This window comes from Megalopta genalis, chromosome 17 (genome assembly GCF_051020955.1).
Source record: "Megalopta genalis isolate 19385.01 chromosome 17, iyMegGena1_principal, whole genome shotgun sequence".
In the NCBI taxonomy this organism is placed as follows: domain Eukaryota; kingdom Metazoa; phylum Arthropoda; class Insecta; order Hymenoptera; family Halictidae; genus Megalopta; species Megalopta genalis.
In genome coordinates this window covers 7,056,960-7,072,739 of record NC_135029.1, presented here as the reverse complement: position 1 = coordinate 7,072,739, position 15,780 = coordinate 7,056,960, and the positions used below count along the sequence as shown (strand labels likewise).

The 15,780-nt window shown below is 37.6% G+C and overlaps 1 protein-coding gene across 5 annotated transcripts in view; it reads left to right on the top strand.

The window, feature by feature from the left end:
• The window catches only part of LOC117225187 (uncharacterized), a 123,763-nt gene that overhangs the window by 71,769 nt on the left and 36,214 nt on the right, over positions 1 to 15,780 (top strand). For 3 of the 5 annotated variants that reach the window (XM_033478524.2, XM_033478523.2, XM_033478525.2), the window contains exons 3-4: positions 13,251 to 13,424; positions 14,232 to 15,528. In XM_033478524.2, the coding sequence (XP_033334415.2) occupies positions 13,251 to 13,424; positions 14,232 to 15,528 (1,471 nt within the window). Of the gene's footprint in view, positions 1 to 9,676; positions 9,822 to 12,184; positions 12,283 to 13,250; positions 13,425 to 14,231; positions 15,529 to 15,780 lie in introns of those variants that run through there. The other 2 variants (XM_076527233.1, XM_076527234.1) reach the window with 2 other exon arrangements.

Genomic DNA, 15,780 nt, shown 5'->3' with positions numbered 1-15,780 from the left:
TCTATCTGTTTAAATATCTGTAAAAAATGTAAAAGTTACATTGAGTTTATAATCATTCACAAAACTGTAAGTAGTCTGTTTTAGCCGAGTCATCCTATATTTAAAAAAAGAAAACTTAACAAAATATCATATTTGTATGTTTCTATATTAGAAATAATTTGAAATAGAAATATAAAAGTATGATGTTTTCGTTTTGTTAAGTTTTTTCATTTAGATATCGGTAACAATGTAAAAGCTATTTTGAATCTATAGTTATACACACCACTGTGCATTAATTTGAAGCAACTGGAGTTGAATAGAAATTTATTATTTCAATTATTTCAGTGTAATATGGCGATGTTGATAGATTTCTTCAATGTTCTCACTATTTCCTATTTCGCGTTATCATCATTTTACTGAATGCATAAAGATCTGCAGTCTAGCAATATCTCTACGCTACCGACCAGTTAGATTCGCATCTCCGAAGTGCCAGACATCTGAAATGCGTTTCACAATTTAAACGGGACGTCATTGTTATCGGCCCGTATTGATAGAATGATCACGGAGGACTGTGTGGCGAGTCTCTATCCGCAGAAAGGCGATTGTATCATCACCGCGGAAAATTACAATGTATGTAGTTACGAAATTTCAGCTTCCTCGGCGTAGCTCGCCTTTATTAACATAATAGACGGCCGATTCGACGCGAATGCAAATATTTGTACTTGACAGGCTCCTTTCCGGTTTCGACACCGACCTGCGTACGTGGACGCAGAACTTCGACTTCCTGCCGCGAGCCGGCTGTATGTATTTTTAAAAGTGGATCTCTCGGCCCCGAGCCGCGCTTACGGCCGCGAAGAAACCCCTGGTGCTTTGATTATTTCGGGAATATACAGAGTGTCTCGAAATTCTGGGCCATATGCAGGGTGACTATACTTGTTTGAAGAAAATAAAGGACAAATCTGGGATTGTTTCGGATTTAAGAGTAATTGAATTTTGATTTTTTTTTTCGCGAAAGTGAACTTTTTTCCGACAAATCGGGTTTGCGTTTTAAATATCCATGAAAATCTATACAATTCTCGTGAAAATTATATAATTGGTACAAATACACGATTTGCACTAACGTTCAGTGGAGGCATTAGAACCATGTAAATGTAAATAAAATTCAACGATTTTTTGAAGATTTTTAAATGATAGATTTTTATGCGTGTCCTTGTTAGAAAGTAAGGGTATTCGCAAAATAAAGAACAAAATATCCACTTTAGAAAAACAATAAATCTAAAAGACAGAGCATTGAGTAATGCACTATCCTTTTGGACAAAGGCATTGACCTGTTATTCACTGTAGTCATATCCTTGTTCTAATTCAATATTGAAACACTTTAAAAAAAGACGTAATTATTTGGATAATTGCATTTTAAAAGGTGTACGAACACTTTTGTGGACCACTACTGTATTTCGTTTTCGGAGTAACGGGTACGGCTGTAATTGGTACACGACACTTTCTCGTCAACGATGTATAATCGATTCGATTTTTTAATATTTCCTTATATGATATTCGATTTTGGAGACCACCAATCTTAATTGTTATACAGAATACATCATTGTTTAAAAACATATTGATATTTCATGATAAATTAGGAGAAATATTAAAATAAATTTAACGATCGATCGCACGATGGCCCAGTAATGGGTACATTTACCTTATCGACGTTTTTCCGAGAATCCGAAATTTAGAGTACAAATGATATCGTGAGTCATTATACAGAGAAACATACGGAGAACGATTACAATGCAACCGGCGAAAACTTATCGAAGTGTCCCGATACGATAACCCGTCAAACATCGAATCTAAAATGTTACTGTTTGCTGGTACATGCTCGGTGGTTATTTTTATCAATGTCCACTATCTAAATCCCGTGGCATTGAAAGAAGTGTACCGATCAAATATTTAACCGGTTCCGTCGAACACCACGGCACAGCAGCCAATGGCAAATATTCGAAGCCCAAGATGGTTACCGCAGCATCGGGGCCAGGTAGACCCTTTGCAAACGTGTCCGTAAGCCGCGTCCACGTGTGCGGACGTGTGCGCGATAATGCGCAATAGTGTGCGTTTACGCGTGTGCCCGTGTATCCAATAAAACGGCACGACGTAAAACCTGCAATAACCGCGCGCGCCAGAAAAATGCAGTCGCCAGAAGAAAGCGTTTTCTTTCGAGGTGTTTCGTGATGCGGAAATGGCGAAGGGTTAGATAAGAAAATAATCCCGAGATAACGATAGGGTCCTTGTGTAATAGCAGGGAAATTTGTTGGATAAACTTCTTTTTTCCTCTTTCTGTTCTCCAGCATTGGAATCCACGATATCGAGGTAATCTGGATTCTTGGATTCGCGCGCGGTAAACAAACGCGCGCGCGTTTCCATCGCGGTGCTTGTGTTTGCGTCTCGATCGATCTTCTTAGAAGACTGCTCTTCTTCGCTGTTCACCTCCGCATACGTATATCCAGGATCTTTGTCTCTATTTGATTTTGTTAATTTACTTGTTGTTTTACATATGAAAAATCTGCACATGACATAAATGCATAAAGATCCGCTATCTACTAATTAATATTATTAGCTTCAACGACCTCGGATATTAAACCCGGCTCGCGTAAACAGAGGAAAGGATATGTAAATATTGCTTATCTATTCGACAACGGTATCGCGTCGGTATCGGTATCGGTATCGGCAGTAATCGTGTCTGTTACGTCTACTTTTGATTGTAACTTTTTGATAAAGCGTCGTTTGACCGTTTTGAATACATATCGCACATATAAACCTGCGAAACCCTGTACAATTCGAAAATTGTACAACAATAATATTTTTTTCATTCGCTTCTGGTTCATCACGAAACCTCAACAGATCGGAAAATAAAAACTCTAATTAAATTTGTTCACCATTTGTTTGAGAGCGTCAGTTTATCACTGTAATTCTTTACCTTTTCGGCGCAGGATTAGCTACCGTACAGAGGTCAACGCTTATTCGCGCAATACGCGACTCCGCATAAAAACATTTACATCAACGTCCGTCATATAGGATAGTCGAGTTCGTTACTGTGAAGTGACCAATTGCTGTGCCTTCGGTTTCTTGTCGTGCATAACTGACTTATTTTATTGATTTTTTAATGAAGAAATTTAATATGTCTTAGTGGTAAATATAAAGTTAATTATGTCCGAAAGCAAACCAAAAGCACAGCAATTGGTTACCCCAGACCAGAGCTGTTCAACAGCTTGCCCGTACGGGCAGCAATTTTCAGCTCGGAGCAAACATCGATCGGGGTGCTCTAGACCCACTACCGAGGGCAACGGTGCCCCTTCCTTAGCTCCTTGAACTTCCGAGGTCACCGGATTGACAGTCAAAGCTTTGACACTTTGAGGACAAATGTCGATATACCGACGATGCCTCGGTGCTGCACAACTTATTTTAGTAGCTGCAAGTATAGAATTATCTGGATAACAAAAGAACAGGACACATTCATAATTAACTTTTTTATAGTATCTGAAACAAAAACACATTAGGATACATTATGATTAAGAATATGCTACAGAAGCTCTAGCAAATTGCATGTCAATTGCTCGATTAGAATTTGAGGTATCGTGTCGATCGATTCGAAAAATATGGTTCCGGAAAAAACATGTCTTGTCACTGATACATATGCATTATGTAAATGCGTAGTCGCAGTTCAAACATTCGCAACTGCATAATTACGTTTTCAGGAAATGTAAGAAAAAATTGATTTTTGATAGTTCAAAACCGAACATGCATATGCGAACACCTTTTAAAAAAGGCAACGATACCCCTTCCTTAGCTCCATGTGGGACTCCCCACCGGTAACGACACGTTACAGACTGAAGACGCTGACAGAGATCAGCTATAGGTTACGTCGAGATTCAGTGAAATAGAATGAACATCGGGCGATCAGCATATAACGGCGATGCGTGCGAGTGGGAGAGGAAGGATAGCATGAAACCGTAAACACTTCACCCTTTTTTTCTCACGTCCCCACTCCGCTAAGACACTTTGGCCGCCGCGAGGTCTGTTGAACAGCTCTGTCCTAGACACTACAGCCTGTGCGGGTCGTACGATGCTAATTCTATTTCACTCAATCTTGACGTAGCCTACAGTCGATCTCTATCATCGTCTTCAACCTGTAACGTGACGTTACTGGTGGGGAGTCCCACAAGAAGCTAAAAGGAAGGGGCACCGTTGCCCTAAGGAGTGGGCCTAGATCACGCTGATCGGTGTTTGCTCTGAACTGAAAATCACTGCCCGTGCGGGCAAGCTCCACTACCCTGTGGGCGACACTATTATTTTCGCAGATTTAGCAAAATCATGTTATTGCTAGTCTGCGGATCTTTATAGAAAATAAAAATTGCTTACATTGAAATTGTATAAAACAATAGTTAAATAAGAATGTGTTACTTCTTTTAACAGTTTTAATAAATTGAAAATAATGGAATAATGTTCGCAAATTTTTCTTGTGTAGTCACTGTTCTGTGCTTCTCTTACCCATTTTCACTATAAATGCATAAAATCCGCAGTCTGGTCATTACCTATTAGGTTGCATTTTCAGACATAATTCTATACCTACAAGGAGAGGTGCCCATGCCTGATGTTGACTTCTTAATGAGATTTCGCATAGTGGTAGAGCTTGTAAAACTGAATCTAACGATACCCGGTTTTAGGTACAGTTTTTGAGATATTTAATGTTAAAATTGTTAGTAACAAAGCCAGAAAGATAAGTCGCTGCGTCGCGCCGCGTTTATACATTCGGTAAAGTGTTCATAAGTGTGGTGGGGGAATAATAGAGAAGGAACTTCACGAATGGGAGTGAATAAGTTTTCCCATAAGTTCTGCTCCCTCGCTACACCACTTGCGAGCACAGACGGACTCGCCTCTTATTGGTCAGTGTTTTTCGTTAATAACTCATAAACGAAGCCGCGGATTGCATTTTCGCTAAAGAAAAAGTTACTTTAAATGAACTGAGGAACCCCTCGTTTCTGGGTTACGAGACATTTTTGGAACACCCTGTCTAATCCACCTACACACAAAACCAGGTATCGTTAGATTTAGTTTTAACCACTGTGTGGCTTTTCTCATCGAAAAGTTAGCGTCGGGTCTGGGGCCTCTCCTTGTTAGACGAAGTTATTTTCATTGATTTATGTTAATAGCATTAGAATAATTAGATTTTAATTTATCTATTCGTGTGTCCATCTAATATTTGAATAATATTATCTGCATATTTCACACATGTTAGATAGTAATAATATTTCGTCTAATTATTTGTTATAAGGAATATTTGAATAACAAAACAAATCATTTCTTTTTATTATAAAATATATATATTGTTCTGTCATGAATACAAACCATTATATGATTAAAGAAAGATTTAGAAAATATAAATTTTGATAGGCGTCTTCAAAAATATTAGCTTTGTGCCAAGAAAAAGGTTATATAATAAAGTTGTACCGAAGTCGCCAAATGATCAGAAAACTTTTCGCCGGCGCGGCGCAGTGCATTGCTTGTGCCACGGATCGTTCGAAGTCGCTATATGTATGTTCGGTAACTTAGCTGGTGTGTTCGATGTCAGAAATAAACTTCGTGTGAAGTCGTTTCTCGGTAAGGAGAGCATTTACAGAGAGAATTTTATTTCGCGTTTCCGGAAACATCACTGACTTCCCGAAACTGATGAAACTGGACCGCATATGTTTCTACAAACTTTGTAAACACACATCTGCGATCTTCCATATAAAATAACATCCTCTCCAACTTGAACACAACGACACGATAGCAACAGTTATATGGCTGTTGTTCGTAAACAATAATTAGTAGACAACGAATAACGTTTTTTCAAATAGTTCGAAGCTGTTGTTCTGGGTTAGGTATGGGTTAATGATGTGAGAGGGTGGAGAGAGTCGGCAGTATAAGCGAAGTTCAACGCAATAGTAGCAACATTTTTTTTATAACAACTTTGCCCGAGGCTAATTCAGACGTTGAATTATTTTTGTAAATATCTCTGAAACAAAGTTTGAGCGGCGGTAACATACGTATATAGGGTGTCCATTTAAGTTGAGATTGTAAAAAATCTCGTAGTCACGTGATTTATAAAAAGTAAACTGACACGTGTCCTTTAGTATTTCGAGTGGGGAGTCAAATGGCACTAGGAAAGATATATTAGAAAAAGTAATCGTACGCAAAGTAAAAGTTATATTGGATATAAAAATACAACAGTGCGTGGAAAAACTATAAGTGCATCGGTAAATGTTGCTTCAAAAAATGTTACGAATAATTCCCCAGTGGTACGTATTCAGAAAAATCAATTTTAATGCTTGTATAATGTAAGCGATAGAGGCGAACGAGACACTTATTTAATGAGATGCGTAGAAAGAGTGAACATAAAATTTTTTGCTGTTTCTGTAAAATAAAAAAATCCAGAGTATTCTTGGATGTAATTTATAAATATTATAAATATTAAGATAACGATACGTCGGATGTTAGGGTATTCGAATAATGGTGATTCCGATAAGGGAGGTTCTATTGCGTATAAATCCAATCGCGTCCATTAGTTTGAGACACCTTGGAAAGAAACTCGTTTGGGACATCAGGAATTCCCCGATTACACGTTAAAAGCAAAAGGGTGGTAGCGATTGCGCAGGTTATCGCGGCCCGCTTAATTAAACTTGCGCTCCGCGCAATTAGTAGCATCTAATTACACCGGATTCAGTTAACAACGGCAGTCCCGCACCTCGCCGACCTTTTCCATAACGAGAAAAAGAACAAAAGTGGAGAAAAAACTGGCGGATAAAAGTAATAAAAATATATGTAGTTGGAACCACCGCGTTCGCGTTCGCGTACATTGATGCGGCACGAGGTGCACGTGCATAGCCGCGTATATGACGCCTCTGTGTCCTGTGCAGGGTATATAAATGGCGTAAAGGCGTTTACTTGGTCGAAGGGGGAGTCGGAGGCGAGGACAGTAACCCATGAGGAACGTTCTGTCTCATAAGCGCGGTGCGGTGCACTTAAATATAGTCGGTGCATACGGAGAGAAAGAGCGGACAAGGCGAAAGAAAGAAAGCTAGAGAAGAAGAGAGACGAAGTGAGAAAGAGAGGGAGAAAGAGAGAGAAAGCGCGAGCGCGAAAGGGAAAGGGGAGCGACGTAGCAATATAAATTATTGCATGAGTCAATCCTCAAAGTGACCGTGTATTTTCAGGCGACGTTCGCTTTTCTCGGCCGTCCTATTATTCTCTTTTAGCACGACCACCCGTTCTTGCTGTTGCCTGAAAGTAGCGCGCTCGCCTGCTCGAACCTTCCAAAAGCAGAACGTGTTCCTTTTGAGGGTGTTCGCTGGCTAAACACTAAATCAGGTGGCAAAAGACCCTTTATTAGACAGTTTTGCAATTTTGTACGGATGTGCGTAATTATTTACTTTAGCAGCTTTTTCTAATTTTGGCTATTTCGCTACCATTTTCAGGTAAAACCGCTTCATTTTGTCAGCAGAACGAAGAATCGATAGGAGAAAGTCAAAGAAATACACTGCTTCTAAAACTGTTCTTTAACAAATATGTCAATCGTATGATACAAAGGAACTACAAATGATATAAACATAGAAAATAGAACAGCACACGTATACAGCTTATAATTAAATGTTATAGAAGAAACGATACCGCACAGTGACGGTACAACATGACTACGCACACAATTTAGGTTAGAAGGGCACACAATATCAATGCCGCTCCACAGTGGGCCTCGCATATACTTCTGGCGCAAACGATAATCTACTTCAATCACCACAGTTGCTGGAAAATTAGAATCCGAAAAAAAAAAAGAAAATCTGACGTACTATGGTCAATTTCAACCCTACCGTGCCAAATACAATTCTCTTCAAGTCTTCGATTGGAATATCCTCTCTTATATGATAATAATTATACCGTCGCTCGGATATTCTTAAAAACCCAAGCCGTGGTCTTTAAGAACTGACAACGAGAACTATACATATTTGAGCAAACTATTTGAGCAAAAATGGTGCTAAAATAGCCAAAATTAAAAAATGCCGCTAAAGTCAATAATTTCCAACATACGGAACATTTTGTTTAATCGACGGAGTATGAAATTTCAGTAGCTTCTTATTGTTTTTGCTTTTGCAATATAGTCGATGCATGATAATGGTGAATGTTTTTCCAGTTCGGAGTTCGACATTATTTTCTGTTACCCTAAGAAATTAAGGACGTTTATACGTGAAGTAGGAAGTTATGCGGCAACTTTTAAGTTTCATTTTTTATAGATAACAATACAATGGTAACATAATTATTTACTATACGCATTATCGAAATGTATAGGGGGGGAGTACAAGAATTAAATTAAATTAAATTAATATTTAATAGAATATATAATATATTTAGTAGAATCTTCCGTTTCCGGGGATTCAGTAGATGTATAGTGAATTGTAGCTGCGCTCATAATTAAAACTGGAAAAAGGGAGAGTAGTCAGAAGAAAAGAAAGTAAAAAGTGGAAAAGGAAGTAGAGTAGGAGAGGAGAAGAAGGAAGAGAGAAGAAAAAGGAGGTAATAGTGAGTAAGAGAAAAAAGAGAGAGAGAGAGAAAAAGAAGTGAGGTTAGGTTTGTCAGGCGAGAAACACAGCAAGGAGCGAAAGTAAGACAGAGAAGGAAAGTGAGACATCTAGAGGGAAGGTAAAGTAGTAAGGTAGATAATGTGGAGAGATCTTCTTACCGACCGGTATGGTAGAAATGATAAGAACATCGAGAATGGAAAATAAAAAGGAAAAGAAATGGAGGAAGAGGAATATTGAAAGAATAGTGTAGAAGTAAAAAGTGGGAAAAGAAAGAGAGAGAGAGAGAGAGTTAAGAGTTTGTCGAAGATAGATAGAATAGACAGAATAGGGGAATGGCTAAAGAGGAAAACGGAAGAACAGTGAGGGTGAAAATAAGAGAAGAGATAGGGAAAAAATTATTTTTCACATAATTATATTGACAACCCATAAAATATACGCTTTCTCGATTGTCGATTAAATACAACCGTCGCTTTATTTGCGTCTGTGTATAAAGTAGAATTCTAGATTATTAATTTTAGATTATATCAGACATTATCCGATGAATTAGAAAGAGGCAAAAACCACATTAACGAAAATGAGCTTACGATTACTGTAAAGTGAAGTCGCATTTACTACGATGTCCAATCGTTTACCTTGTCCAATTCGCTATCAGCTTCGCAGTATTGAATTAACGAAATTTATGGAATCATCGAATTCGAATAATTCGAATAAGCGATTTCACCGAGAAGAGTCCGACCGATTTTGTCTCTATGTGGTGTACAGATTGGAATAGCATTCTAAGATAAGTTTTGCACTTGAAAAACTCCACACTTCCAAAGTATATGTATAATTAGCAGACTGGAACAGTGGTTGGCCCACTTCGCGAATTCAAATAGTAGAATCCTTTCCCAAGAGAAAAAGTTACATTTCCGAATTGCTTGCGTTTCGTAGACCGTCAAGTAGGCGAAGACTCACCCCTAGCCAGGAGTATATTTTGAACGCAGCGTGGCGGAAGCTTTTCCAAAAAGACCGAAAATGTACGAGAGTGCACGACCGCGCCAAAACTAAATATAACTGCAGTCCTTTGTAGAATGCACCGCGATTTACTCGCTTCTCATAGTGCGGGGCACGCATAGACATCATTTTGTTTCGCGACCGATGAACCAATCGGGGATTTCTCGGTCGAATAACCGGTGAATTTTTCGTTACGCGTCGCGTCGTTGCGACTCGTTCGATTCCCGAAAACGGCAATTCAAGGTAATAAGTTTATCAGTTTTTCACTTAATCGATTAACTCGTAAGATAGTTTCGTCCACTACAAATAAACAAGTATACTTCTGACGCTGTCGTTATTAATAAAACCACCGACAGAAAAATGTTTGCTTCTAGTCTAGACTAAAAGTTATTTAATAGTTATCATTCAAAGTACATTCTATGTTATTATATTGCAAATGCGGAGTTTTTCTTTTGCAGGAAGGTTAAACTTTCGCTTCTACAATAGTAACAAAGAAGTAACAAAAATGCCGTACTATTTAAGTATAAATAGGGAGTTTGGAAATTTTATTTGTTTGTAGAAGGTGTTTCGAAGTAATAAAGTTATCTAATACTGCATCTGCAGATTTAATAGTAGCAAAATGTAATTTATTTTAAATGGATTTGCGAGTAGAATTAGATTCATTGTCAACAGAGATACTGTATAAATACATAAATAAATAAATATATATATATACATATATATATAAATAATATATAATAATAATAATAATAAAAATAATATATATATTATATATTATTATAATATATATTATATATATTAAATATATATATATATATATATATATATATATATATATATATATATATATATATACACATATACATATATTTATGTATTTTATACATATGTATATATGTTTATATTTTTTATGTATATACATACATACATACTGCATAAATAATAAAGTACCATCGTTACTAGTCTGTTTGCAGAAGTTGAATCGAGTCGAATCAAATCAAATAATTATCGGTTCTGGAGTAATTGAAAATAATAACTCTATTAAATTGACATTATTAGATTCATACGTCCGAGTTTGTCGACTATAAACAAACAAGTAGGCCCATGATTAAATCACTTGCGTAACGTGGCAAAAGTTATCGAAGAAATTTATTATTAGAGAACCGACGAATGCGGGACCGGCGGGTCATCCGCATACCGGGAATTCTTGGAAATGATTGTACGTACGCTCCAGATCTGTTTCGCTTTCAATTTTATGCTGGAATATACAGTGGGCCACAAAATCGTTCGTACACCATTTAAAACGCAATAACTATATTAAAACTGAACTAAACGACTAGAATTCTTTTTAGACGATAGGGGAACTAGTCTAGTAGACGGTGACTGAAATAATTTTTTTTTTAGTTTTGCTATTACTTGGAATGACAAAAAAATAAAAATCTCTTGTTTTTTAACTTTTTTATCTGAACCTATAACGAAAATTTAAAAAATGTCTTTCGTAGATCTCGGTAACTTATATGCATGTTGAAAATTTTATCGAAGTCGATTCACGTTGTTATGGGCTACAACAAATTAAAGATCGCAAAAATCGGTGTTTTATCACGATTTTGACCAAAAACTAAGAAATCTGCAGTTTTTTAAATCTTTCAACGCTTGTAGCTCGATTCTGGGTTAACCGATTTTGATTGAATTCTCAGCTCGTATATAAGTTATCGAGATCTACGAAAGGAATTTTTTAAATTTTCGTTAAAGGCTCGGATAAAAAAGTTAAAAAACGAGGGTTTTCAATTTTCCTTCTATCACCTAAAAAGATTCAAGTTATTTAGTTCAGTTTTAAAATAGTTATTGCGTTTTAAAAGGTGTACGAACACTTTTGTGGGCCACTGTACCTAGCTGTTCCTTGTGTAAAAGTTGTCGACGGCTGTGTCGATACCGTTCCTTAAATTATTGCAACGTGAATTAAACACACAGTGTAACGATAAAGCCAAAATACTTTGTAGAATATCAATGTAAATGTAGTTTTATCAAATGTAGTTTTACGACACCTTTTTATGTGTGCTTCTAAGAACACACACACTTATAGTTACTCGAAAACTTTATACCCATATTAGTAATTGTTTTAAGAATAATTTGATTTCAGTCTATAGGTTTTTACCGATACCTAGTCTTTAATATCACACTTGTTTAAATTTAAATGAAACTATTAAAAACTAAACTAATCTGTAATAAATACAAATTATTATTTGATTTCTATATCTATAGCGTTCTAACTTGCCGTTGTCTTTCTTTTATCTTTACTTAACGATTTTTGGCGAGAAGACTTTTTATCTAACTTAAAGTGTAACAGAGATCAGAGCAGAAAAGTATTGGATTCGTAAAATGTTCTCCCTAATTCCTTAGGTACAGTTGCTACGTTACCAACTCAATTAAAAGTTAATTAAATGAAGACTATTGTACATTATAACATCCTTATATAGGAGTTAATTGACTAATAAAGTAAGTGCCCCATTAAGCTCCTTCGTGATCTTTCGTCGCATTGTTAAACCATATGCATCCAGAAACCTCATAACGAAACCGTGATAATATCGAACTGTGTAAATTTACAGAGATCCCGCGGACACCGCATTCTGTAATGCGTCGCCGCGAATTCTATTTGTCGACGGGCCTACGGCAACTACGATTACGCACGCGGAAGCTATATTCCGTATGTATTCCCATTCCTCATGGTATGGGTTGAATATCAACAGCAATTACAATTGACTAAACTGTCTCTCAGAAGGTCTTCGAAGACTCGATTCTGTCGAAACTTTTAGCTGAAAGTCACACTTACAGAAGCATCGAAGCTCGGTCACAAAATGTCTGTTAACTTTATCCTAAAATTAAGAACAAGATTTCTATAAGTACTACGCAGGATTAGATAAACAATATACACGCATCTGGTTCTCTAATTCTCTACAATAGGACTTAAATGTTATATTTAAATGTTAATGTTATAATAACACCTCCTATTCGAAATAATTAGCATTGTATTAGCCAGTAATACAACATTCGTCTTTACATGGTTAATCTTAATATTGATAAGTTCGTTACCAACGATCATGCGTCGCATAAATCCTACGTTAAATTAATTTGATGCGTGTCGTTATTCAAAATCATACCTAACACGTATCGTGATATTCAGAATATAGCATTCTAGCTTGTATCTTAAATCAATGGTTTAGTAGAGACACGATATGCAGGGCAATGTACAAAGTTATAGAGTGTCGTTTCAAATACATAGGAAGTGCAAGGTATCCTGCAACAGATGGAGGAAGATTTAGGAAGTTTATTGATACATTTAGTCGGACAACTAGACCGCGGATTTTATCCAATTATGACAAAAATGGATAAGCGAAACACAGAGCGATAGGGTCATTAGAAAAATGTATGAATTTTGTTACACTATTCTCAATTTATTGAAACTAATAAAAGAACAAGTGTCAGGAGTTAATTTATGTCGAACCTGTTGCGATGCCAACAATTCTTAATTCGCATAAAAATCCGCCGTCTAATAATAACAGTAACAGTTTCTGTATCACGAACGATTATCAAAAATACTGTCCGCAGAAAAGTAGCAGAACCAACAATATTTGTGTTTCAAATTTCAATACTTCCGTTTTCATTTTGTTTTAGGCAAGGTAACCCTCGGATCGAGCAGAGATGCGGATATTTCTGTCGTTGGTACCAATGTTGAATCCATTCATTGCGCGATTGAAAACAATAACGGTGTGGTCACTCTTCACCCCATAAATGGAAGCACAGCGGTCGATGGTGTACCGATAAATTCGCCAGTGAGACTCGCTCAAGGTAAGACCTTGACTTAAATACGGATGACCGGGACCTCGGGTCCTCAAGAAGCCACTTCTCGGTTAATCCTTGCTTACGAAATTGTGTTGAACAATTTTGACACGACGAACCTTTTACGATATTGCCTGAAAACCTCTGAAAGTCAAAGAATTCATTCGAAGAACAACAAAGAATCTCTTCCCTCTTCCGTTCCCGCTTTGACAATAATGTTAGTTTCATTTATAAAATCGAATATAACAAAATGTATATTTTATTCCAAAATATTTATATTACATCTCTGATCTACGATTTTTCTGATATCAATTTTAGTTACAACATGGACATAAAAAAAATGTTGTTGAAAGAATGTTAATAAATCATGTTGCTTTCAAAATGGATAACTTGAAATGTAACTTAACGACTGTACCGAAATTTAATTCTGTATTTAATATTCTGATAGAACATCGTAAAATATATTTTTTAACCTAATCTAACCCTTTGCTTTTATCCATAGAAATTATCTTACAATTCCAATAATCGTAAAATAAGAAAGCTAAATGTAGTCATTTTAATTGATTGGACCAGATTGTTCTAATGGCAATATCGAAAGATTCGTGGAGTAATTACGAATGAACGATTCCGTTAGAAGATTGATCGAAAAAGCATTAATGTCCCTTACGAAATGGATGATTTGTACAAAGAATCGCACAAAGCAGAATCATCGAGATCGAAAAATTAATTTAACAAAATCCAAATCCCAATCAAAATCACGTAACATTGAGCAAGTGGTTTGATCAAAATTTATTGACATTTGATATATTGTTTCAGGTTGCATGTTGTCGATCGGAAGATCCAATTACATGCGATTCAACCACCCAGCCGAAGCGAAACAATTAAGATCAGTGTTGCCGCACTCAAGAATTTCAATGGCGCCGATAAGCTTTTTGCTGCCGGAGAATCAGCTCCAGGAGAACTATCATTTGGAGAGGAAGCCCCCGGTCGCGCCGCGAAAATCGCCGAGGAACTCTTGTTCGGACGACGAGATCGGTTTTCTCGGGAAGTTGACGAAATTCGAGATGCTCGCGAAACAAAACCGAAACAACTGCGTCTCGCCGAAAGTGTTTCCAGCTGGTGCGATTACCACGAACGTTCCAGCGGATCAAATCCTCGGTCACTCGAGATCGTCCAGCCTGCTCTCGTTGAAGAACGGGAACAACAATTCTCCTCTGCAAAATTTAACCAATTTGGACAGGAGTCGTTCGAATACACCCTCGTTCAACTCGTCCTCCCCGTCTCACTTCTTGAACGCTTCGTCTCCGGGCAACTGTTTCACATCGTCCTCCTCGAATCACTGCTCCGACGAAAACCGGCAAAGAGAAGCGAGAACTCCTAGCAGATCTAATACGCCCAATCATCAGTATCAAAACACTCCGACGAATCACAATCAGATTCAGATGTATTCCTCGGCGGAGTCCTACCTGAAGACCTACAAGCCCTATTACCGGGAGAACAACAATGAAAACGCACACAGTCCACAGAATCCGGTACTGAAGAACTCGGCCAGTCAAGGGGATCTGATGTCGCGCAGCCTGACATGCCAGAGATCGACCGATTTCGACGAAATGAATGCGAGGGAGTACGACATGAGTCAAAGTTTGATCGTAACAAAAACCACCACTACGGAATATCTTCAGATGGACAAGTTCGGCTCGAACCCGAGCATCTGCAACAACGCCAACAACGGCAACTTCTGCACCGGAAGTCTGAGGAACATGAGTGGCGTGCAGCATTTCGGCTCGAATCCGAATATTAAACGAATACAGCCGCCGAGTCCGGCGTTCAACCGCAATCCGAAGTATAACGATCCGAAAAGGAGCTTTGGCCGGGTAAAAAGTCCGACCCCGAGCACCGAAAGCGGTTGCTCGTTGGAGGAACTGCGGGAAAGACAGATCGACGCGGAGAACAAACGCAGAGAGGCGGAGAACAGGCGGAAACAGGCGAAAGAGGAGAGACTACGAGAACAAGAGGTTGAGAGGCAGGAGAAAATGAGACTTGAAGAGATTCTTGCCATGTGTGCCGAGTACGAGAGGCAGAGTGCTGCGGAGAAACCGAGGCAACCTAACAGGTGAAAAGTTCTGTTACCTAGTGAAAAAGAATCGGGGCATAGGCAGTCCGTGATTACGGCAAAATTTGTATACATCAATGACCCGTAACAATGTGAAAATCTATTATTTAGTTTTAATTAGAGAATTTGCAAGTTCGACCATCGGTCAAACATGAAAACAACAATATAAAAAGGAATTGATGTTTCATTTATGAAGCACAATTTTTCCTTCATTGGGCTATCACATTGACAATCAATAAAATTGAATCACAC